The sequence below is a fragment of the Kogia breviceps genome, chromosome 3 (assembly GCF_026419965.1).
Source record: "Kogia breviceps isolate mKogBre1 chromosome 3, mKogBre1 haplotype 1, whole genome shotgun sequence".
NCBI classification, from domain to species: domain Eukaryota; kingdom Metazoa; phylum Chordata; class Mammalia; order Artiodactyla; family Physeteridae; genus Kogia; species Kogia breviceps.
Window position 1 is genome coordinate 164572153 of NC_081312.1, and position 24524 is coordinate 164596676.

General features: G+C 41.1%; 1 protein-coding gene across 1 annotated transcript in view; it reads right to left on the reverse strand.

The window, feature by feature from the left end:
• Positions 1-24524, reverse strand: part of ITIH5 (inter-alpha-trypsin inhibitor heavy chain 5) — a 76800-nt gene that overhangs the window by 35467 nt on the left and 16809 nt on the right. Inside the window, exons 3-6 of the mRNA XM_059056564.2 lie at positions 21226-21389; positions 20185-20286; positions 18106-18356; positions 3153-3322 (exon numbers count right to left, since the gene is read on the reverse strand). Coding sequence (XP_058912547.1) covers positions 3153-3322; positions 18106-18356; positions 20185-20286; positions 21226-21389 — 687 coding nt within the window. The remainder of the gene's footprint in view (positions 1-3152; positions 3323-18105; positions 18357-20184; positions 20287-21225; positions 21390-24524) is intronic.

A 24524-nucleotide genomic window follows, 5' to 3' on the forward strand; every position in this document is an offset into this window, starting at 1 on the left:
GGAGTATAATTGCTTTACAATGGTGTGTTAGTTTCTGCTTTATAACAAAGTGAATCAGCTATACATATACATATATCCCCATATCTCCTCCCTCTTGCGTCTCCCTCCAACCCTCCCTATCCCACACCTCTAGGTGGTCACAAAGCACCGAGATGATCTCCCTGTGCTATGTGGCTGCTTCCCACTAGCTAGCTATTTTACATTTGGTAGTGTATATACGTCCATGCCATGTTCTCACTTTGTCCCAGCTTACCCTTCCCACTCCCTGTGTCCTCAAGTCCATTCTCTAGTCTGCATCTTTATTCCTGTCCTGTCCCTAGGTTCTTCAGAACCTTTTTTTTTAAGATTCCATATATATGTGTTAGCATATGGTATTTGTTTTTCTCTTTCTGACTTACTTCACTCTGTATGACAGACTCTAGGTCCATCCACCTCACTGCAAATAACTCAATTTTGTTTCTTTTTATGGGTGAGTAATATTCCATGGTATATATGTGCCACATCTTCTTTATCCATTTATCTGTCGATGGACACTTAGGTTGTTTCCATGACCTGGCTATTGTAAACAGAGCTGCGATGAACACTGTGGTACATGACTCTTTTTGAATTATCGTTTTCTCAGGGTATACGCCCAGTAGTGGGATTGCTGGGTCTTACGGGAGTTCTATTTTTAGTTTTTTAAGAAACTTCACACTGTTCTACATAGTGGCTGTATTAATTTACATTCCAACCAACAGTGCAAGAGGGTTCCCTTTTCTCCACACCCTCTCCAGCATTTGTTGTTGGTAGATTTTTTGATGATGGCCATTCTGACTGGTGTGAGGTGATACCTCACTGTAGTTTTGATTTGCATTTCTCTAATGATTAGTGATGTTGAGCATCCTTTCATGTGTTTGTTGGCAATCTGTATATCTTCTTTGGAGAAATGTCTATTTAGGTCTTCTGTCCATTTTTGGATTGGGTTGTTTGTTTTTTTGATATTGAGCTGCATGAGCTGCTTGTAAATTTTGAAGATTAATCCTTTGTCAGTTGCTTCATTTGCAAATATTTTCTCCCATTCTGAGGGTTGTCTTTTCATCTTGTATATGGTTTCCCTTGCTGTGCAAAAGCTTTTAAGTTTCATTAGGTCTCATTTGTTTATTTTTGTTTTTATTTCCATTTCTCTAGGAGGTGGGTCAAAAAGGATCTTGCTGTGATTTGTCATAGAGTGTTCTGCCTATGTTTTCCTCTAAGAGTTTTATAGTGTCTGGCCTTACATTTAGGTCTTTAATCCATTTCGTTTATTCTTGTGTATGGTGTTAGGGAGTGCTCTAATTTCATTCTTTTACATGTAGCTGTCCAGTTTTCCCAGCACCACTTATTAAAGAGGCTGTCATTTCTCTGTTGTATATTCTTGCCTCCTTTATCAAAGATAAGGTGACCATATGTGTGTGGGTTTATCTCTGGGCTTTCTATCCTGTTCCATTGATCTATATTTCTGTTTTTGTACCAATACCATACTGTCTTGATTACTGTAGCTTTGTAGTACAGTCTGAAGTCAGGGAGCCTGATTCCTCCAGCTCAGTTTTTCTTTCTCAAGATTGCTTTGGCTATTCGGGGTCTTTTGTGTTTCCATACAAATTGTGAAATTTTTTGTTCTAGTTCTTTGAAAAATGCCATTGGTAGTTTGATAGGGATTGCATTGAATCTGTAGGTTTCTTTGGGTAGTATAGTCATTTTCACAATGTTGATTCTTCCAATCCAAGAACATGGTATAACTCTCCATCTGTTTGTTATCATCTTTAATTTGTTTCATCAGTGTCTTATAGTTTTCTGCATACAGGTCTTTTGTCTCCTAATGTAGGTTTATTCCTCAGTATTTTATTCTTTTTGTTGCAATGGTAAATGGGAGTGTTTCCTTAATTTCTTGTTCAGATTTTTCATCATTAGTGTATAAGAATGGCAGAGATTTCTGTGCATTAATTTTGTATCCTGCTACTTGACCAAATTCATGGATTAGCTCTAGTAGTTTTCTGGTAGCATCTTTAAGATTTGCTATGTATAGTATCTTGCCATCTGCAAACAGTGACAACTTTATTTCTTCTTTTCCAATTTGGATTCCTTTTGTTTCTTTTTCTTCTCTGATTGCTGTGGCTAGAACTTCCAAAACTATGTTGAATAATAGTGGTGGGAGTGGACAACCTTGTCTTGCTCCTGATCTTAGTGGAAATGTTTTTAGTTTTTCACCATTGAGAATGATGTTGCCTGTGGGTTTGTCATATATGGCCTTCATTATGTTGAGGTAAGTTCCCTCTATGCCCATTTTCTGGAGAGTTTTTATCATAAATGGGTGTTGAATTTTGTCGAAGGCTTTCTCTGCATCCATTGAGATGATCATATGGTTTTTCTCCTTCAATTTGTCAAAATGGTGTATCACATTGATTGATTTGCATATATTGAAGAATCCTTGAAGAATCCTATTCCTGGGATAAACCCCACTTGATCATGGTGTATGATCCTTTCAATGTGTTGTTGGATTCTGTTTGCTAGTATTCTGTTGAGGATTTTTGCATCTATGTTCATCAGTGATATTGGCCTATAGTTTTATTTCTTTGTGACATCTTTGACTAATTTCTAATTTAATCTGTATAAAGTCATTCCTTAAAAGTATATCAACTACACTGACTAAATCAACTTAAATTATCCATCCCTTCTTGACCCTTGTCACTTGAGACTCCTGCTCCCTTCATTATCTGGTTTTTCCTAACCACCTTTCATGTTAAGACATAAAGACCACTTACATTCTGGATGCACATTAATACATTTTGATATTCCTGCCCTGTCTTTGGAGCAACATAACCTAAGAAAAAGGAGCCATGGGCCAGTCTCTCTAAATTAAAATTAAAGATGAACTAAGTTCTAACTTCATCTAAAACACCGCAGGGAAAATTATAGGTTTCATTTGCCTTCGGATTATTGAAGCAGGAAACAGATAACCCCAGCCAACAGCAAGGGAACAATGCTGGTCTTCTTGGAGACATATTTGGGGTTAAAACAGATTTCCTAAGAATTGGTAGTTCTCTCTCCCTTAGGTAAGTATTGAAATCCCTAGTTCTGGGTGTAACTAAAAGTATCAAGCAACTAACATGAAACAGCAACAACGAACCCATTACCTGGATGTCCCCAATGCTCTGTTCCCTATTAACATCATATCTAATGACGAAATCTCCCAAAATGCCATTCTGGGCAATCTTGGCTTGTTGGACCACAGTAGGCTTAAAAACAACTTTGGCAAAAGTTTCATTTTGGTTGATAACAGTAGAAGGAGGTGGCCCAGAATCATCTGTAAGCAAGATATAAAGTTAATTAATAACTGAATATATAAATATTTTTCTGAAAAGAAACAAGATCTATTTTGCATGGACACAAAAGGTTAGACTTTATTTTAGTGCAGGTTTATATTTCATATGAACTCCCAAAACTTTTTACAGGTAATGTATCACAATGCACCAGGTATGTTAGCACATATTTCACTTCTATGCCTCCTTTTAAATCTTTTCTTATAAGAATTTTTAAAATATGCAAAAGTAGACAGAACAGTAACATGAACTCCCATGTGCCCATCACCTGACTTTAACAATTATCAACCTTTCACCAATCTTTTGCATCTGTTTTTATGTATCCTCTCACAATTGTTTCCTAGAATTTTAAAACAAATCTGAGCCATCATACTTCATCCATGAATACTTCAGTATATATCTCTAACTACAAGAACACTTTTAATGTAACCACAAACCACTGGCACAAGTAACAAAATTAACGCTCAGTGCTTCATTATCAATGTATACTCAGTATGTATTTAAATTTTCCTGAGTCTCTAGACCTATCTTGGAACAGTTGCTTTGTTTGAATCAGGATCATAACAAAGTCCCCACATCACATTTGGTTTATGTTTCTTAAATCTCTTTTAATCCACTAGTGTCCCCTCTCTTCACCTTTTTTATGTCCCCCCCTTCACCTTACAACACTTATGCTACACGTAAGTGTTGTAAGACACTGGTTATTTGTCCTATGGAGTTTCTTACATTCTGTATTTTGTGATTGTTTACTTGTTCTGTCTTGTAACTTGCTCTTCTGCAGCCCTGGTCCCCAACTTTGGACTGAATGTAGCATCTGGGGGAATAGAAAATATACCAATGCCCGGGCCAAGAGCTCATTTAATTGTTCTGGGACACAGCCGAGGCATCAGGATGTTTAAATTCCCCACGGGAGTCTAATGCTCAGTTAAGACTGAGAATCACAGCTCAGTCCCCTGTAGTTCCTGTGTTCTGGTGGGTAGAGCTAGAGACAGGCTAGACTCAGCTTCAGTGCCATGGACAAGAACACTTCTTGGGGATGCTGAGTCCCTACTACTTTATCACATCAGAAAGTACACAATATCTAGTTGTCTACTTTTAGTTGCAGTAAGATTGATGGTGGGTTCTGATCACCCATGATAAAGTTCCTCATCAGTCTTTCCCTTAATAGTTTTATCAATCACTGATGATGTCTGCCTGTTCACTATTTCATTAGAGTTGAAGAAGGCTGCTTTCTAATTCTATCATTCCTTCCATATGGAATTCTTCAGTAAGGAACACTTTTCCTCCATCAATCATTTGGTTACCCTAACATACTGTTTATCCAGAAAACTTATGACTCTTTAAAGAAAACATTTTCCAAAGCTTTCCCCAGGATGAAACTTAGGATATAAATTAGAATTCCAGAAAGAGGATAAATGGATTTTATGTGATTTAAGAAAAATTAGTGATGACAAAGAGCATCTCGTTTTACTCCTAACCTTCATTTCCTTCAGTAGGACACACTACAGAGAATTATTTTGTGGACTACCCAGCTTTGTAAATCCATACAACATCATGTCTATATACTGAACGACAGAAATCCAAATTTTTGAGATCTGCATGCATCATGAAGAATATGATAATAAAATGAAGAATTCATAAACATCAGTATGTGGGCTTTTTATCCAGATACTGAATCACAGTCCGGATTAAAACTGCTGCACAGCATCTGATTCTCTTTTTAAATTTATTCAAGTTGATACCATGGAGTAAGCTGACCAGCAATTTTCCATCCTAATTAGCAAAATAAAAAAGGAAACGAGGCATAATTTGCCCATGGTAATTTGTGTTTAAGAAAAAACTTCTTTCTGCTAAGGGCTTATTAGACAAAAGTCAAAGGAAGCTTAGACATTTCCTTCAACAGAACTGACAATTATTTTTTAGAGACCATTTTGGTGTAACCTTAACAGGAACCACAGGACAGAACTGACTCTTCTATTATTTGTAGCTATCAAGGGCAGGGATTTCAGGAGTGACCAGAGAGCTAGCAAACAGAAAGTCTGTTCTTACAGAAAGGCAGTTGTGTGCAAGAGAACACATTTCCAACAGATCTGCTCATCAGAAGAAGCAGCTGTGAAAATCTCGAGGGCATGCTGACAAGTGCCAGCCTGTGTTCCCTGGCGTCAATCTTTCATTGTCATTACTGGTAAAGCCCCAAGAGCGAGAGGTATGATAATATATTAGCTAAGAACTCAGGATCACAAATGAGTCAGAAGGACCTGCATTTGATACTGGGTCTGCCTCTCATCAGCTCTGAGGCTCTGGGCAGGTTACTGAGCCCTGGTTATCTCATCTATAAAATGGATGAATGGTCTACCAAACACACTATTGAAATGGTTGCGATGTGATGTACCTAGCACCATTCTGATTCATGGTGGGCAGTCACGCTAGCTAACAATATCATCAACCATAAAGGGGTACAAAAAATAGAAGGGCCAGTGACTTCTAAAACAACACAACGTGTCAAACTTGGGATAGTTCTTGCAACGAAGAGGAAAGAACTACTGCTATTCCCAACGCGGTTGAATCTGAGTGTCATTTTGAGTGAAAACACAAGATACAAAAGAAAGTACTCACTATGTATCCATTTACACAAAGCTCAAGAGCAGGCATAACTCACTCATGGCAATTGAAGGAGCCTAGCGGTTCCCTTTGGGGGTGAATACTGAATGGGAAAGAGGATAAGGGGACCTTTTGGGGTGCTGAATATACTCTATGTCTTGACCTGAAAGTAATTGGCTGGGTATATACATAGGTAAAAATTCATTCAATTGCACACGTAAGATTTATACACTTTATTCTGGGCATAGCCCAATTAAAAAAAAAATTAAACTCATTGAAAGCTGTATAGTCCAATAGACTAAACAAACAATCCCTGGGATGGAACACAGTATTATTTGCCAAATGAACGTCTATCTTAGGGTAAGTCTGTTTGTGTAGGCTTTTACATGGGGATTAGGTGTATTCACTGTAATTCCAGCTGGCAGAATGAGGACCAGGGACAGAGTTACAAGGAAGCACTTTCGTGCAGCATCTCTAAGCTCTAAGAAAGATGTCCTGTTGGCAGAAGCAGCTTTCACAACTCATCTCACTAGAAGTGGTCCAGCAAACCCTGGATGGGTTCCTCACTTGCAGGGGTGGTGCAGACCAGCTCTACCACATAGTTTTGGACCAGCAGCGTCAGTTATCACCTGGGAACTTGCTAGAAACACAAATTCTTGGGCTCATCCCAGAAACTCTGAGTCAGAAACCCAGGAATCTGTATCTTCACAATCCTTCCAGGTGATTCTGGTTCCTGCACGAAGACAGTGGTCATGTGCCTTTGATATATGTAATTGGGCACCACTAGGTTCTCTCTAACCTTAAAATTCTACAGGAATGAGATTTGACTCTCTTTACACTGTCAGGACACACCTACCATTTCATGTTTCAAGTCTCTCTCACTGAAATGGTCTTTACAATTACCCTGAATTAATACCATTCATGGTTGAATGAAAGTACTGAGGATTAAAAAGTATAATTTCTCTCTTCATAATTCATTTGACTAGGCTCTTTGATATAAGCCATGAGAAAGGATAGTGTATTATTATTTTTGTTTCCTACTGACCTCTGATGTTTGCTAGTGCATGATGAAAATTCATGAGATTCCTCTAAAGGCTTATTTTTTGTGCCCAAAGAGTGGGTTGATTCCCAGTTGGGTTATTCACCAAGAAGCCCAGTTCCTGAGGTTGACCTCCACCCACTAAGTACCAGACAGTCAATGTGACCCAAGGAATTTTCCACTACCTATCAAAAAAAAAAGGTCTGCTGGGAAAAATTCCAGCATAGTATCTCTAGAAAATAAAATCCTCTTTTTATTAGAGAAGGAAAAAAATCTTAATAAAAAATTTATTAGAGAACGAGAAAAATCAATGAGATTAGTATAGGATGCCCACAGTTACTGACCAAAATCTCAAAGCAGAATAGTACTATTTAGCTTTTCCTGACTGTGAATTGGGGCTCATCCTGGTGACCACCACAAAATCGTAAGCACAATGAGCTAATTTATTAGCAGGGCCCTCAGCAATCACGGGATGTGTCCTAAACATAATGAAGAGTGCAAGGCAACAGGTTTGGAGCAGACCAAGAGTGAGAATCTGACCTACTTTTCTAACGAGAAACCACATAACTTTTCCTCCTATTGGTTTGCCCTCCTTCGTGCCCACTTCGTCAGGGGTAGCAGTGAACTTCGGTGATTGCTCTGAATTGAAGGAAACTGTGTCTTCTCATGTCATCTCCCTGGTTTTAATCCAAGCATTAGTGGTCTTGTGCAAGATGACCTTTGGGGGCACAAGACTGCCTCTAGAGCATCCTTGAGACGATTCACCGACTGCTCTTTTCCGACCCACCGTTCCCTGCTTCTCAGGTCATTAGTACCCCCACGATGCCCTCTTCCTGTCTAAAGCCCCATATTTTCTAACAAGAAGATACGTGTTATTTTAGAACCCACATAATGCCGAAGGAAGTGGGCTCTAGAGTTTGGGAGACTCAAAACGACAGACTTAATATCTCTGAGCCTCAATTCCACATCTTTTAAATCCACATCATAGAATCACAGTCAGAATTAAGTGACATCATATATAAAAGCAAGTGAGGATGGTGCCCGGCACATGGTAGATGCTCGATACATAATAGCCCCCAGCCTCTAATAGCCCCTTCAGAAGTACCTTCTTATTCTTTTTGTCTAGGATGAAAGGCAACTCATGAGGGAAAAAAACCTCTTTGGTAACACACAGTTTACATTTTCCCATAACAGGTTTCTCTACACCACTAAGAGCTTAGTAAAAACAAATAATCATTTAGGGGAAAAAGGCACATCATAATGAACATTCTTAACAGGGAATTCAAGAATGTTGATACAGAGAACAATCTTTATAAAGTATAATGGAATTAGTAGCTTCCCAAGAGCTCCCTGAAATTATATACAGAATTTGGCATGAAAGTGTACATGTAGGGACTTCCCTGGTGGCGCAACGGTTAAGACTCTGTGCTCCCAATGCAGGGGGCCCAGGTTCGATCCCTAGTCAGGGAACTTGATCTCACATGCATGCCACAACTAAGAGTTCGCATGCCACAACTAAGGAGCCCACCTGTTGCAACTAAGACCCAGCACAACCAAATAAATAAATTAATATTTTTTTCAAAAAAGAAAGTGTACATGTATATTTTTTTTCTGGAGAGATGTCCATAGCTTTCACCAGATTCTCCAAGGAGCCCCCATAAAGTTAAGAACCATGCATACAAGTGCCATTAAATATTCCTATTTTTCCCATTGATTCTATCTTGTAATGATAAGGCACGTCATCTATTTTGCATAAAGCATGAAGAGAACAGGGATGTTACTCACAAATAAACATTCCCCTCCTAGGCAACCACCTAGGGGAAAAGGGAAGCTGACTGCTATGTACAGTGTCTAAAGGTGAAAAGATTTAGGAGCAAAGAATCACAGTCAAGGTCATCAGCTAAAAGCTACACCTTTTTGGGTCAACTGATGGAGGATTTCCTGGCCTCTGTTTCCTGTGGGTCTTGGGTTTGCCAACTGTCGGAGAAAAGCAGCCAACACCTGGTGATTTTATAAAAGGATTTCCAAACAAACACTGTCTACTCATTTCCCCTTGGAAAAGAGGCTAAACTGTCTATACTTGTTTATGTAACCTTCTCATCTGGGCTCCAGTGGGGAGATTCCTTCAATAAAGGGCAAGTCAAAAACATGTGAAAAATTGGTCAACTACCCTTCAATGGTCACGATAAAGACAACATTCAAGCAAACTGGAAGAGTATTAAAAGAAAAAGTGATGGGGATGTAATTATGGGATGGCAACTACGGTTAATAATACTGTGTTGCATATTTAAGAGGTGCTAAGGGAGTTGATCTTAAAAGTTCTCATCACAAGGAAGAAAATTCTGTAACCATGTATGGTGAGGGATGTCCGCTAGGTTTATTGTGGTCATCATTTTGCATTATATACAAATAAATCATTTTGTTGTACACCTGAAACCAATATAATGTATGTCAACTGCACCTATATTGGATAGGTCTCAGGGAAAAAAAAAAAGGTGGTAAAGTTGAGGCAATGCAGACGGAAAAGAATTTAAATACCATCGTAAGTCAAGTCCCCTATTACATACAGTTTTCTTATTGGAAGGGGGCTTTCTCCTCTATATTGATAGTTGGAATTTTAAATCCTTTTGGAAAATAGCATCATATAGATATGACAACATATAGCATAGAATGATAATGCAAATTTACAGCTGAAGGCATTCAAATTCAACTCCATCACTGTATAGGTAAGCGGTGTTTGCCCAGATTTCTTAGCAAATTAACTTCACTACTTACTCAAAGCTCTTTGTTTCCCCAAAATGATACATTACTGAGTCTCAGTTTTCCCTGTTTGATTGACTTGGCCAGAGAAACTATGCATGAAAACGAGTACAGCTACCTCATACATTCTAAATGCAGATAACCTTTAAAAACATGAATTACCCCTTCCTGATACAATTTTGTGTCCATTGAAGACCTCCAACATTAGCTGCTCTAAGTGCTTGAAACTGAACCAAATGAAGGCCCAGCAAAAGCAGTGCTAGGACAGCAAAGGAATATAAGACTGAGATTTCTGGTAAATTCTTCTACGTTGTCCTCTGGCACTCAGGCAGAACACGGCCCAATCACTGAGAAAACCTGGGTGGCATTTTATAGATGCAACCTTACACAGGGTGTCCTTATACTACTATTCAAAACTGCTAATTCTTCTTACCCATTAGGATGGCTACTACCAAAAAAAACACAAAAAACAAACAAAAAAAGAAACAAAAAAACCCCACCAGAAAATAGCAAATGTTGTCAAGGATGTGGAAAAACTGGAACCCCTGTGCACTGTTGGTGGGAATATAAAATGGTATAATGTTGTGGAAAACGGTATGGTGGTTCCTCAAAAAATTAAAAGTAGAACCGCCATATGATCCAGCAATTCCACTCTGGGGCATATACCCAATAGAACTGAAAGCAGGATCTCAAAGACCCTACACGCCACGTTCATAGCAATACTATTCACAATAGCCAAGAAGTGGTAGCAACCCAAGTGTCCTTCTACAGATAAATGGGTGAACAAAATGTGGTCTACCGGCACAATGGAATACCAGTCAGCCATAAAAAAGGAAGGAAACCCTGTTGTGTGCCACAGTATGGAGGAACCCTGAAGACATGATGCTAAGTAAAATAAGCCAGTCACAAAAAGACAAATACTGTATGATTCTACTTATACGAGGCCCCTAGAGTTGCTAAACTCAGAGACAGAAAGTAGAATGGTGGTTGCCAAGGTCTGGGGCACTGGAAGAAGGGAGAGTTGTTAAATGGATGTAGAGGTGCAGTTTGGGAAGATGAAGACATTCTGGAGATTTTTTTTTTTTTTTTGCGGTACGCGGGCCTCTCACTGCCGTGGCCTCTCCCACCACGGAGCACAGGCCCCGGATGCGCAGGCTCAGCGGCCATGGCTCACGGGCCCATCCGCTCCGCGGCATGTGGGATCTTCCCGGACCGGGGCACGAACCCGCGTCCCCTGCATCAGCAGGCGGGCTCCCAACCACTGCGCCACCAGGGAAGCCCCTGGAGATTTTGAATAACTCAACACTACTGAACTGTACACTTCAGAACGACTAAGATGGTCAATTTAATGTTATATGCTTTTTACCACAATTTAAAACTTTTGTTAATTTTTAAATGAACTTATTTACAAAACAGAAATAGACTCACAGACACAGAAAACAAACTTATGGTTACCAAAGGGGAAAGGCAGGGAGGGATAAATTAGGAGTAATATACACACACTACTATATATAAAATAGATAAACAACAAGGACCTACTGTATAGTACAGGGAACTATACTCAGTATTTTGCAATAACCTATAAGGGAAAAGAATCTGATAAAGAAAAAATATATATATTTATGTATAACAATCACTGTGCTGTACACCTGAAACTAACACGACATTGTAAGTCAACTACACTTCAATTACAAAAATACTCGTATTAATTTTTCAAAGCTGCCAACTCTAAGTTCTTCAAGGGCAGTGACAACGCCTTGGACATCTGTAGGCGCCAGGCGTTCAGCACAGGAACGTGGTGAGGACTCAAGGTAAGCTTGCAGAACATTTAACGTGGACACGACTCAGCACATTGGCACATACTTGGGCAGATGAATGGAAGGGCCCTTCCAGAGGGTCATCTTGAAGGTGTGTTGGTGGGCGTGGCAGATGCTCTAGTTGATACACGTCACCTGCATCCACCTCTGGTTTCAGCCACACTTGTGGTGGACGGTGCCATTCACCCGGACAACATCCCACCTCGCACAGCAAAGTAAGACAGCAAGAGAAAGGAAGAAACAGAGTGAGGCCTCCCAGAGAAGAGCAGGATGTTCACCAGTGCCAAGTGAAAGAGAGAAGGCTACTCTCCCTGGTGTCTCGGCGCCATCCTGCTCAGAGCCAGCGCCGACCCAACTATAGCCAATGTCCAAACAGACAAGTAACATGGGTCCTCCTATCAGCATTAAAAACAAAACAAAAACACCAAATCCAACTATGGAGCCAAATGATTCATACCTCAATAATTTCTGCACTGAACAATGCTGGAAACCCTCACATAACAACCAGATTGCTTCCTGGCAAATGTACAGAGGCCAAGAGGGGCCATGCCCTTCCAGCTGCAGACTGGAGACTGGATCCAGGGGAAAGACACACAGCAGTGGGGAACCGGAGCTGGGGGTGAACCGTTAGTCACAATGCAGCCTTTAACAGGGCAGAGCACCAGATTTAGCAAATAAAAAGACAGGATGTCCGGTTACATCTGAATTTCAGATAAACCACGAATGATTTTTTTTAGGATAAGTATGTCTCAGATACTGCACAGGATATACTGTTTATCTGAAATTCAACTGCAAAGGAGCATCCTGTCTTTTATCTGGCAGTTCTGGAAAAGGGAGGGATCTAGATTCTTGTAACCAGTCTTCTGGAACCAAATTCTGTCTCCTAATCCCTCCTTCACAACAGAATAAGAGCTACACCCAAGAGCTGACAAAACTGACCAACTTAAACCAGGAATGTATTGAAAATCCAATAGCATCTTCATTGCCGACAGTTATTTATTCCTAAATTCTTTTTTTTTTTTTTAAACAAAGTGCATTTTATTTTATTATTATTTTTTTGCGGTACGTGGGCCTCTCACTGTTGTGGCCTCTCCCGCTGCGGAGCACAGGCTCCGGACACGCAGGCTCAGCGGCCATGGCTCACGGGCCCAGCCGCTCCGCGGCACGTGGGATCTTCCCGGACCGGGGCACGAACCCGCGTCCCCTGCATCGGCAGGCGGACTCCCAACCACTGCACCACCAGGGAAGCCCCCTAAATTCTTTTAACAAATATTTATTGAGCACCCATTCTATGCCAGGCACCACACTAGGTGCCTTGATTACAATCCTGAGAACCTTCACAGCAAAAGGCAGAGTCATGAGATTAACAGAGCAAGCAAAGAAAAAGAGAAATAAGATTTTTAAACAGATTCAACCGACCCCTCATTGGGCATCTACGGATATGCAGGACACAGGCTAGGCTGCAGTCAAAAGTGACTTGATCCTGCAGGACGTGTGGCTGGTCATTAGTTTATCCTCAAAGACCCCTGCAGTGTCAACAACCTCATCTGTCAACATAAAAGGTAATGAAAAAGTGTATTTTGAGTGTTTCTCTTCTTCCTAATGAAGCTTCCTTGGTTCTTAGGATTATCTTATGGGAAGCTTACCAGCAGTGATACAATTAAAAAGCAAGCTCTAAGCTGAGTTCCTGAGCAGGTAAAGGATGCAGACATAACTCCTGGAGAGCACAGAAAACATTGCTTCCAGAGCACCTGGGGGAAGTGTGATTCTAACAACTTAAAATGTAATTTTTTTCCAAAAATAAAGATACAAATGAACTCATATACTAAACAGAAATAGACCCACAGACATGGAAAACAAACTTATGGTTACCAAAGGAGAAAGGTGGGGTAGGGAGAGGGATAAATTAGGAGGTCGGGATTAACATATACACACTACTATACATAAAGTAGACAATCAACAAGGACCTACTGTATAGCACAGGGAACTCTACTCAATATTTTGTAATAACCTATAAGGGAAAAGCATGAAAATATATATGTAGGTATAACTAAGTCACTCTGCTGTACACCTGAAACTAACACAACGTTGTAAATTAACTATACTTCATTTTTTTAAAAAAATGGTTAAAAAATACATAAAATTAATTCATCTTTTTTTTAAAAAGCTGCTTCTGTAGGTCAAGATCCTGACATAGTTAACGTCCCTAAATTCTTCTGGAAAGTCCAAAGTAAAAGTTCCTAACTTTTACCAACCATCTGAATCACCTGGGGTGCTTTTAAAAATGCAGCTGTCTGAAAATACAGACAGAAGGTAGATTGGTGGTTGCCTGGGGCTGAGGTGGGGACAAGGAGTGACTGCAAGTAGGCACAAATATCTTTTCGGGGTGATAGGAATGTTCTAAACTTGGATTGTGCTGATGTTGCGTAACTCTGCAAATGTACTAAAAATCACTGAATTATAGATTTAAAATGAGAAAATTTTATGCTATGCAAACTAAGCTTCAATAAAAACTGCTTTTCCAAAAAGCAAAGAATATAAGCGATAAACAATGAAAGTCATAGAACCATACCTGTTTAGTGGTAGAAAAAATTTTCAACATTGTTCTTTAGCTTTACAAATAAATAAGCACGTTAAAAAGCGCTCATAGGGCTTCTCTGGTGGCGCAGTGGTTGAGAGTCCGCGTGCCGATGCAGGGGACGCGGGTTCGTGCCCCGGTCCGGGAGGATCCCACATGCCGTGGAGCGGCTGGGCCCGTGAGCCATGGCCGCTGAGCCTGCGCATCGGAGCCTGTGCTCCGCAACCGGAGAGGCCACAAAAGTGAGAGGCCCGTGTACGGTATAAAAAAAAGGGCTCATAAAAAATTTGTTTCTCATAGAAATTCAAATAATATCAAATCCCAAAAATACAGCTACCCAGGCCTCACCCGGATAAATTCTAATTCACATGTTTGAGGTAGGACTCAGTCATCTGTATATATTTTTTTTAACCTCTCCAGTGACTGTAGGGTATAGCCAGGTTTGAGCATCACTGATGTAAAGCAAAAGGGGATAAAACAGGCAAGGTACCTTATTTCTTATTTTGTTTATCTCATTTTATTTTACTCCTAGCCATCAGGGATCTGATCATAAATGAAAGTTTTATGCCCCCCTCCAGTTTTTTTTTAATCATGAAAAGGGCAGTAATTCTGGTGCCATAGGGCCATAAGAAGTTTGAGATTTTAACCTAGAGAGTGAAATAACCAGCTTTAAACCAATCACATAGATGGAATATCTATCCTGGTGTATGACTTGAGAAGATCACACATTCAGGGATGTTCCAGGAAGTCTTAATTTCAAATACTCTGTTCCACTGAGCCCACAAATCATAAAAATATTTTAGAGGAGAGCTACTGGAGGAGAAGGCAGCAGGGTGACGGATGAGAGAGGGAGTCTGGTCTTGTACCGAGTACCAATTTGTATCCTTTTAGAGTTTGAACCACGCACGTGAGTTAACTATTTTAATAATCCAGAAAGTATAATGCTTTGGCTTCCAAAGTAGATCCCACTGAACTGGCTTTCACATTGAGAAAAAGTCCATTCATTTACGATTCAATAGCCATGGGTCCAATCCCCATACATCGGACAAGTAAACTGAGGCAAAGGTAGCTTCCACTGCTTTTAGCCTTTCTCTTTCTTTTTACGTAAATAGGGAGAGACTCAGAATTTGAACTCACACCCTCAGTATTTTACAAAAGCTCCCAGAGAGGGTTGTTCTAGAGGTTGAAGGAGATAATCTTATGTGCAAGGGCCAAGTCTAGTAGCTAGCACATAGTCATCTTTATCTAGAATTGCTTCCTTAAAGATGTCAGTGGGGGCTTCCCTGGTGGTGCAGTGGTTGAGAGTCCATCTGCCGATGCAGGGGACACGGGTTCGTGCCCCGGTCCGGGAGGATCCCACGTGCCGTGGAGCGGCTGGGCCCGTGAGCCATGGCCGCTGAGCCTGCGCTCCGCAACGGGAGAGGCCACAAGAGTAAGAGGCCCGCGTACCGCAAAAAAAAAAAAAAAAAAAAAAAAGATGTCAATGGGTCCAGCAGTCAGAGATTTGCTTAGAGAACACCCAGAAGTCTGACCTCTTAAGGACAGCCAGATCTATCAGAGGCATGTGCTGGCTCCTGTCCGCATTCACACAGTCACAGTCCACGTCCTGGCCTAAGTGCTATTCTAGCTGCATCTCTATCCTGGATGCTTTCTGGAAACATGCAATAGCGTCCAGACAAAATCACAACATCCTATGCCTCTGGCTCCTGGGGCTGCCGTTTTGCAGGAAGAGGAACAGCTGAACTCTGGACGGGAATGAGGAGCAAAAGGGCCCCGGTCCACTGCACCTGGCTTGGGTGATGGCCTGTGAGACCTCTCGCTCTGGAAGGCAAAATATCTACTCTGGTGCAAAGAGCCAGGAAAACAATTTTCTTAAAAATAAAAAGATTCCCAAGAGATCAATGGTCTGGAAAAATTCCTCTGAGATTCCCACAGGCCCTGCAGATAAGCAGTAACAGGATTAACAACAGGGTTCAGACCTGTCCCCTCCAAGCATAACCCACACACAACGCGGACACCTCTGAGGAGTCACAGTGGCGAGACACACATCCATTTCATTCCTACAACAGGACGACCATACTTCCCACGTGGGAAAATTTCCCACTAAATTGTGATTAGGGGAGAAATGAAATTCTAAAATGTTCTTTCTTATTAGATTAGGTGTGTATTTTTCTTTTTTCTTTCTTTTCCTTTTTTTCCTTCCTTTTCTTCTCTGCTTTGCAGCCACCTCATTAGCTAGCTACTCTTTAGAAAGCATAGTGTTTAATACTGTAAGGAGACAAAGGTTAATCAGACAAAGACCTGCTTGGAAATCACTTATGATCTACTAGGGGAGATAAGATTTGCAGAGAAAAAAAGTAAATAGAAGGGGATAATAATAATTATGATGATTAAGCTCTTACTCAGCACCACATGTACACAAATGCTTCCCAATGACCCTAAGAGACAGTTACTATCCCTGCTTACAGATGTGTAAGCTGAGTCTCACACGGTCCAGGTCAGCTTTTTTCAAGGACATAGTTCATAACTGAATGAAAATCCATGAACCATAAACACAGTGACCTAGATGACCTAAGAATGATGTCATGTATCTCATGCCATTTCTGAATGTCAGGTCCCTTGATGATATCTGTAACTTTCTGACAAGATCTGGATGGACTGCCAGCCCACTGTCTGGAGTCAACTTATAATAGACCTGAATCCACACTCCAGTCTTTGAGGGTGAACGACTTCTCACGTCCAGAGTCACTCACTGAACTGCGTGCTGGGGGCAGAACACGTATGTTCCATACCGTTTACTCTCCGACATACCAGCTCTGGCTCTTGACTGTTTTTGCATCATGTAAGATAATGACATTCTGTTATTCCTCGTGTCAAGTTATTTCTCTCCTCTCCTTCCAACCTCATCCCTAAATATTCTTGTACAAGAAGGCTTCTTGGGAGACTCTGGACCCCCCTTGCAGTCACAGGGGCTGAATTCGGATTCTGCACTCTCCATGATCACTTAGCACTCAGCACTTCCCTGACCTCAGTGTCACAGATATCCGAAATCTTGTCATTCTAACCCTGGTGAATTTGGGGGCACATCTATCTTGTTACCAATTTGACATAAAGCCTTACTGATATATTTAGGATAAGGCACAATGGAAGTGAATATTTAATATAAACTGCTAGTGGAAATTAACATAGTGGTTAAAATTAGATTAGATTGAATTTTTTCATTATCATTTCAACAGAGAGCTATTTACAAAATTAAAATTTGAGAAAAAAGCCAATTGAGCAATCTTACTAATGAAGAAAAAATGTCTGTGTCTTAAGTCAAACTGGCAGTACGTATTTTTCATTATTTAAATTTAGAAAGATATAGCACATTATTTAGATGTTTACGTTAATGTCCAAAGTTTGTTTTAAAAACAGAGTATTGAAAACTAAAATAAAATAATAAAAAAAGAGTATTAGAAAGTGACCACATACTCCCTTACCCCTAGTATAAAATGATTATTTTACGTAACTTCTTGGTCTTTTGTCAGCTTCACAGTTAACATATTTAACATTAAAGTGTATGTACAACTGCGTCTCTTTTTTCTCTATCACGTGCTGAATTGTTTTTGTAACCCTATTTTACTAATCACGTCTGTGTGGTTGAATACTTAGGATGAAGGAATGTTTTTGCTACTACAAATATTATCAAACGGGTTTGTACATGTAACAGTACCGATATTTTAGATGTCTCACCAAGGCTGGATTCCCAGAAGTGATACGACAGTGTCAAATGATTTGAACATTTAAATCTCCTGATAGAGCCTAGCTTAAAACAAAAAACGTACAGGGCACTGTCTTTGTTTTGCTGCTGTCCTTCAGATTCCCCCCCCTCTTGGGGCCCGTGCTGCAGGGGCGCCATCTGGGTTAATGGCAGTGCCCACCTTGGAGTCAGCACGCGACACCTGAATGCATCCGGCCAGCACCGCTCACCTTGCCCCCGCCCGCTGCCCTGTCGACGGCTGTTCTGGAGCCCCAGCACCTCCAGCGCCACGATGCCCGACCTCTCCAGAATGGTCACCTCCACCGTCAGCCGCCCCACCAGCTGCTGGGGCCGTACGCTGACCACGTGCTCGTACTTCCCCAGCCGCCGCTGCAGGAGCTCCTCGTAACTCAAGAGGAAGGCAGCCTTGTCCTTGCTGGGAAGCACCACGGAGGCTCTGAAGGTCTCCGTCCCCTTCTCCCTAGAAGGAAGAGAAAAGGGAACAGGGGATCGGAGAAAGCCAGGTTCCCTCGAGTCCCCCAGGGCCCCAGCCAAACTCTCTCAGCGAGAGGCCTTAGCGTGGACCACAATGTTTCCTCATCATCAAGCCACCAGCCACTGCAGCTGTCCCCATGATGCATCCTGAGGGGATTCAGGACGGAGAAAACCATGAGACTGGCCCTAGATAGTTAAGATGCATATCTAAGGAATAATTTCAATGAGCCCAGACCCTTGCATCTTCCTGTACACAGAAGCACTGAATTCGTCAACTCGAGATGTCTGTTGTTTTTCAGTGTGTGTGATTAGCAGTAATCTTTTGATGTGTGACTACCTTTTTTTTTTTTTCAGCAAAAACTCCTCTATATCCTGGCTCCTGTTTGGAACAGTCCCTCAGAGCTGAGAAGCTGTCTCCCAGGCTATAGTCTTCAGTAATGCCTCCAATAAAACATAATTCTTGATTTTTAGGTTGTGCATATTTTTTCAGTTGACGTTAGAAAGCAAAACTAGAATTTAGTTTTGGGAGGGGTAGCAAAGGCCTGCACTAGAGGAAGGTCACACAGGTTCAAGGAATTCTGAAGAGCAGAGAATTCAAAGACTACTGAACTCTCCGACCTCTCCTTGTGTCAGACCCGAGGGAGCAAAGGGGAGGGGGACTGACACAGGTGACCTCCAGAAAAACAGATTCCTGCTGTGATCCAACTAAACGGAACTGTGGCTTGCCTGGTTCTGAACAATTTAGGAAGTGTAAGAAAGGATAATAATCCTCATAAAGGCCACACCTTTTCCTCTAGATACTAAGATCGTTTTTCTGCAAAGGGAACAGATGACTTTTTTTCAAATGGGCTGGTAGAGAGGGAAATTGATTCTCAGTATACTAGGTGGTTCTCTAGTTAATGTTATTTACGGAGTCATTAAAAGTGAATTGATTTATTGGTTTTCAGTGTTTAGATTCAGTTTATAGACAAAGAATACAAATACCACGACAGATCAGAATTTTAACGGTGATAGCTCCAATGATGACAAAGTAGATGATTAAGTAGGGGGAGATGAGCGCTGGAAATGGAAATGAAAAGGTAGGATGACATGAAGGAGAGAGAATATTATCACTGAAGATAATAGGGCTCGTCTAAGATGGTATAACTCTGATGAAATTAACTGAAGAAGAAAAAGATAATAATACAAAAAACTAGAATGCAGAGAGAAAGTGGGAGTATTGTAAACATGCTAAATCCTCTTTCTTCACAGCACAGAATCAACAGATAATATCTGATTTTTATCATGAAATTTTTAAGCAAAACTATCATAATCTTTAGAGTGAGGGAGGTAACTACCAGAAAACTACAGAAATATCAGAAGTGGATGTTTCTAGAAAGTGAGAACTGGGGAATGGGAGTGATAAAATATTCCTTTTCATCATAAACCCTTAGCTACTATACTGTTAACCAGGTATATATATGTATTTTTTTTTTAAGATTTTTTTTTTGATGTGGACCATTTTCAAAGTCTTTATTGAAGTTGTTACAGTATCGTTTCTGTTTTATGCTTTGGTGTTTTGGCCCCGAGGCATGTGGGATCTTAGCTCCCTGACCAGGGATCGAACCCGCATCCCCTGCACTGGAAGGTGAAGTCTTACCAGCTGGACGGCCAGGGAAGTCCCTAACCAGGTATATTTAATGATTTATTATGATGATAAAAAATAAAAAGATAAATCTTTGAAGAAAAGGGTGAGAACAGGATGGGCAGGCAGGGTAGAAAATTTGACACTTGGCTAAAGTGGACTTTTAATTCCTTAATTCAATGGTACTTACCCACTGTCTTCTGTGGTTTTATTCCTTTTCTCTTTTACCTTATCACCATTTTTCTTTTCTTTCTCTGTAATTTCTCCCTGATACACCTTGTCTCCAACAAGCCTGAAACACAAGACAGCTGCGTTGCCAGCTTGCCGTCCAAGACAAACTCAAACATGGCTCTCATAACCATGACAACCCGAGAAAATATTTTTATTTGCCTCTTGGATGTGCAGAAAGAATGCATTCCAGGCCAGGGCACTCCCCTTGCATCACTCATCTCATTCTAGGGCAATTTTCAACAGGTCCAAATGTGAAGATCCAAGCCATGGGGCCTCTGATTCTCCAGGAGGAAATCAGAAGACCTGCTCAAACTTCCAAGAAGATTCACCAACTTGAACCTTGCCCAGAACTAAAATTAAACCCATACACCTATTTTGCATCTCTTTACCTCTTAGTTCAGGAGAAAAGAAGAAAGATATTCTATCTGGTACATCAAAGGTTTCATGGTATCTCGGCCTTTAGATCTCTCAACTTCAACACTGACTCCTCTGATCCACCTCCCCAACGAAACAAGCCACCTCAATCCTACGTGCCATCTTCACAGCATTTGCTACTGTCTAAAGTTATCTCATTTATTCATCTGTTTGCTTATTTATTGTTTCTCACCAGTGGAATTTCTGGAGCAGAGCAACATTCTCTTTTTTCATAGAAGTAGACCAATCACCTTGAAGAGCACCTGGCCCAGGGTGGGTACCCATTTGTTGGAGGGAAAGAAAGAGGAAATGAAGGTGGGGGGAGGAAAGGAGGGAGGAAAGAAGAGAGTAATGGGATAAAAGAAGAGGTAATAAAAAGGAGGAAGGGGGAGAAGGAGGGATAGAAGGAAGAAGGGAGAGGAAGCGGGGGAGGGAAGCAACCTTCTTTCCCACGAACTGTCCGCTGGACTGAGAATTTATAAATTCTCACGGCCAAAGACTGTGGTCCTCACAGCATCTCAGGCTCCCCTTGACCCTCCCGCCTAGAAATCTTCAACCCAGGGTCTCTGACCAGGGTGTCACCTACATAGTGAAGTTAGTGATGAAAGCTGCGGCTGGAATCTGCATCTGAAACGTGATTTCCTGGTCCTCAGATGCTCTGTTCAGCATCCTGCAGGCAACCGTAGTGAAGGCATAACGGGAAATAATGGTGGACTTCACCGAGAATTCTGTCATCAAGGGTTTAGTTTTCTGTTGGAATCAAAACACACGGTATGCTGTGCACCTGGAACTCTCACAACGTTATAAACCGACCATACTTCAATAAAAATTTTTAAAAAACCCCAGTATTTTCAATGGCACATGAAAGCATGATTCAACCATTTGGGGGTAGGTGTGTTTTTTTTTTTTTCTGTAAGAGAAATCACCTTCAATTTGGGAGCCCTTGACTTGTCATTGTTTTCTTCTTTCTTTGTATTTTCCTGATTTTCCAGATCTTCCCCTCAGTTGTAAAACAGTCATGGTTGAACAACCAGTACATGACAGAGAAACAAACTATTTAGCCCAGCTTTAAGAAATGAGGGCTTCCCTGGTGGCGCAGTGGTTGAGAATCCGCCTGCCAATGCAGGAGACACGGGTTCGTGCCCTGGTCCGGGAAGATCCCACATGCCGCGGAGCAACTGAGCCCGTGAGCCATGGCCGCTGAGCCTGCGCGTCCGGAGCCTGTGCTCCGCAACGGGAGAGGCCACAACAGTGAGAGGCCCGCATACCGCAAAAAAAAAAAAAAAAAAAAAAAGAAATGAACACAGTAGGGAGGGATAAATTAGGAGGTTGGGATTAACATATACACACTACTATATATAAAATAGATAATCAACAAGAACCTGCTGTATATATAGCACAGGGAACTCTACTCAATACTCTGTTATAATCGATTTGTGAAAAGACTCTGAAAAAGAATAGATATACGTATATGTATAACTGAATCACTTTGCTGTACAGCAGAAACTAACACAACATTGTAAGTCAACTACACTCCAATATAAAATTTTTTTTAAACTGTAGAAAAAAAAAATGAAATGGACACAGTTAAGATTTCCAATTTAACAGAGAATATACTCTACTTAAAGAATTTAATAAACTATTGGAATTTTAGAAGTATCTTAAGTATATAACACTTTTCTGTTATAAGTGTTCAGATCACCTTTCTAGACTCACTGAATTGACCACAACACCAGATTACGCCTAAAGAAATTCTCATATTTCCAAATTAATCTCAATATCCACTTAGAGAAACTATACTCTGGGGCTTTTCCATTCAGACGACAATCACATTATGGTAAAATAAGCATCAATACTGAGCTCAAGGAAGTATTGGGGGAATTAGAACCCAGAAATAGGAAAGTCTGTGCTAATTAAATTTACCCCCAAAACTTCTGATAAGGGTAGTAGCTAGGCAGTGCGAATTGAAAAGCTGGTTAGGGCTTCCCTGGTGGCGCAGTGGTTGAGAATCCGCCTGCCGATGCAGGAGACACGGGTTCGTGCCCTGGTCCGGGAAGATCCCACATGCTGCGGAGCAACTAAGCCCGTGAGCCATGGCCGCTGGGCCTGCGCGTCCGGAGCCTGTGCTCCGCAACGGGAGAGGCCACAACAGTGAGAGGTCCGCATACCGCAAAAAAAAAAAAAAAAAGAAAAGCTGGCTAAACTATTCACTGTTCTCTGTGCACCTATAATACATGCATTTGCTTCTACCTCATGGTATTATAACTCCTGCTAAGTGTCTTCTTCACCGCATGAGCCAGGTCAGAGTGTGGGCAGCGGTGGCGGCAGAGTTCCACCAGACTGTTCATCTGGTGGCTGAACTTGAAGCAGAAAAAAATCTAAATGCATCTGAAAGATTGTCCCCTAGAAAGAAAACATGTTCTCCAATTCGGTCTGAGAAGGAGGTATTTCAAAACAATGGTTCTTGAGATGTGGTCCTTGGACCAGAAGTGTCAACATCACCTGGGAACTTATTAGAAATGCAGAACCTCAGGCCCCATGACAAACCTACAGAGCGAGCATCTCAGGGGGTGGGGCTAGAAGTCTCTGTTTCAACAAGCCATCCAGGGGATTCTGAGGGTTGAGAAGCACTCTTTTAAACTAATATAACTAGGTGATACTTCATGTATTTCTGCTAGAGTTTTATATCTATAAATTGAGAGGACTTGAGGAAATCACCTAAATTATATCTTCTTCTGAGATCCAAGAATCTAAGTCAAAGTCAAAAGTAAGAAATAAAACTTTGGGTTTTAGGAAATTATTCCTGAAATCAGAAATAATCGATGATTATATATTTAAAATATATATATAATCATATATATATTTTTAATATATAATCATATATATGATTATATTTTTTATTTTAAAAATATTCTTTTTTAAAAAAATAAATTTATTTATTTATTTTATTTTGGGGTCTTCGTGGCTACATGCAGGCTTTCTTTAGTTGCGGTGAGCGGGGCCTACTCTTTGTTGAGGTGTGCAGGCTTCTCATTGCGGTGGCTTCTCTTGTTGAGGAGCACGGGCTTCAGTAGTTGTGGCATGAGGGCTCAGCAGTTGCAGCTTGCAGGCTCTAGAGCGCAGGCTCAGTAGCTGTGGCGCACGGGCTTAGTTGCTCCACGGCATGTGGGATCTTCCCGGACCAGGGCTCGAACCCGTGACCCCTGCATTGGCAGGCGGATTCTTAACCACCAGGGAAGCCCTCTTTTTTTAAAATTGGGGTATAGTTGCTTTACAATGTCATACAGAGTAAGTCAGAAAGAGAAAAACAAGTATCGTATATTAACGCATATATGTGGAATCTAGAAAAATGGTACAGATGAACCTATTTGCAGGGCAGGAATAGAGACATAGACGTAGAGAACGGATGTGTGGACACGGTGGGGGGAAGGGGAGGGTGGTATGAATTGGGAGATTGGGACTGACATATATACACTACCATGTGTAAAACAGAGAGCTAGTGGGAACCTGGTGTATAGCCCAAGGAGCTCAGCTCGGTGCTCTGTGATGACCTAGATGGGTGCGATGGAGCGGAGAGGGTGGGAGGGAGACCCGAGAGGAAAGGGATATATGTATGCATATAGCTGATTCACTTCGTTGTACAGCAGAAACTAACACAACACTGTAAAGCAATGATGACAAAACATTCTTTATGAACATCTAGTCTCTTTAGGACAAAATCTGCTGCATTAGCTGCCGAGTTTGGAGAAGATTTTCATACAGCAACAGAAACTGGACACTTTCCTCGTACACCTTTAGATATTTAGACCTGGACCTTTAGACCTGGACACCTTCCTCGTACACCTTTAGACATTTAGACCTGGACCTTTAGACCTGGACACCTTT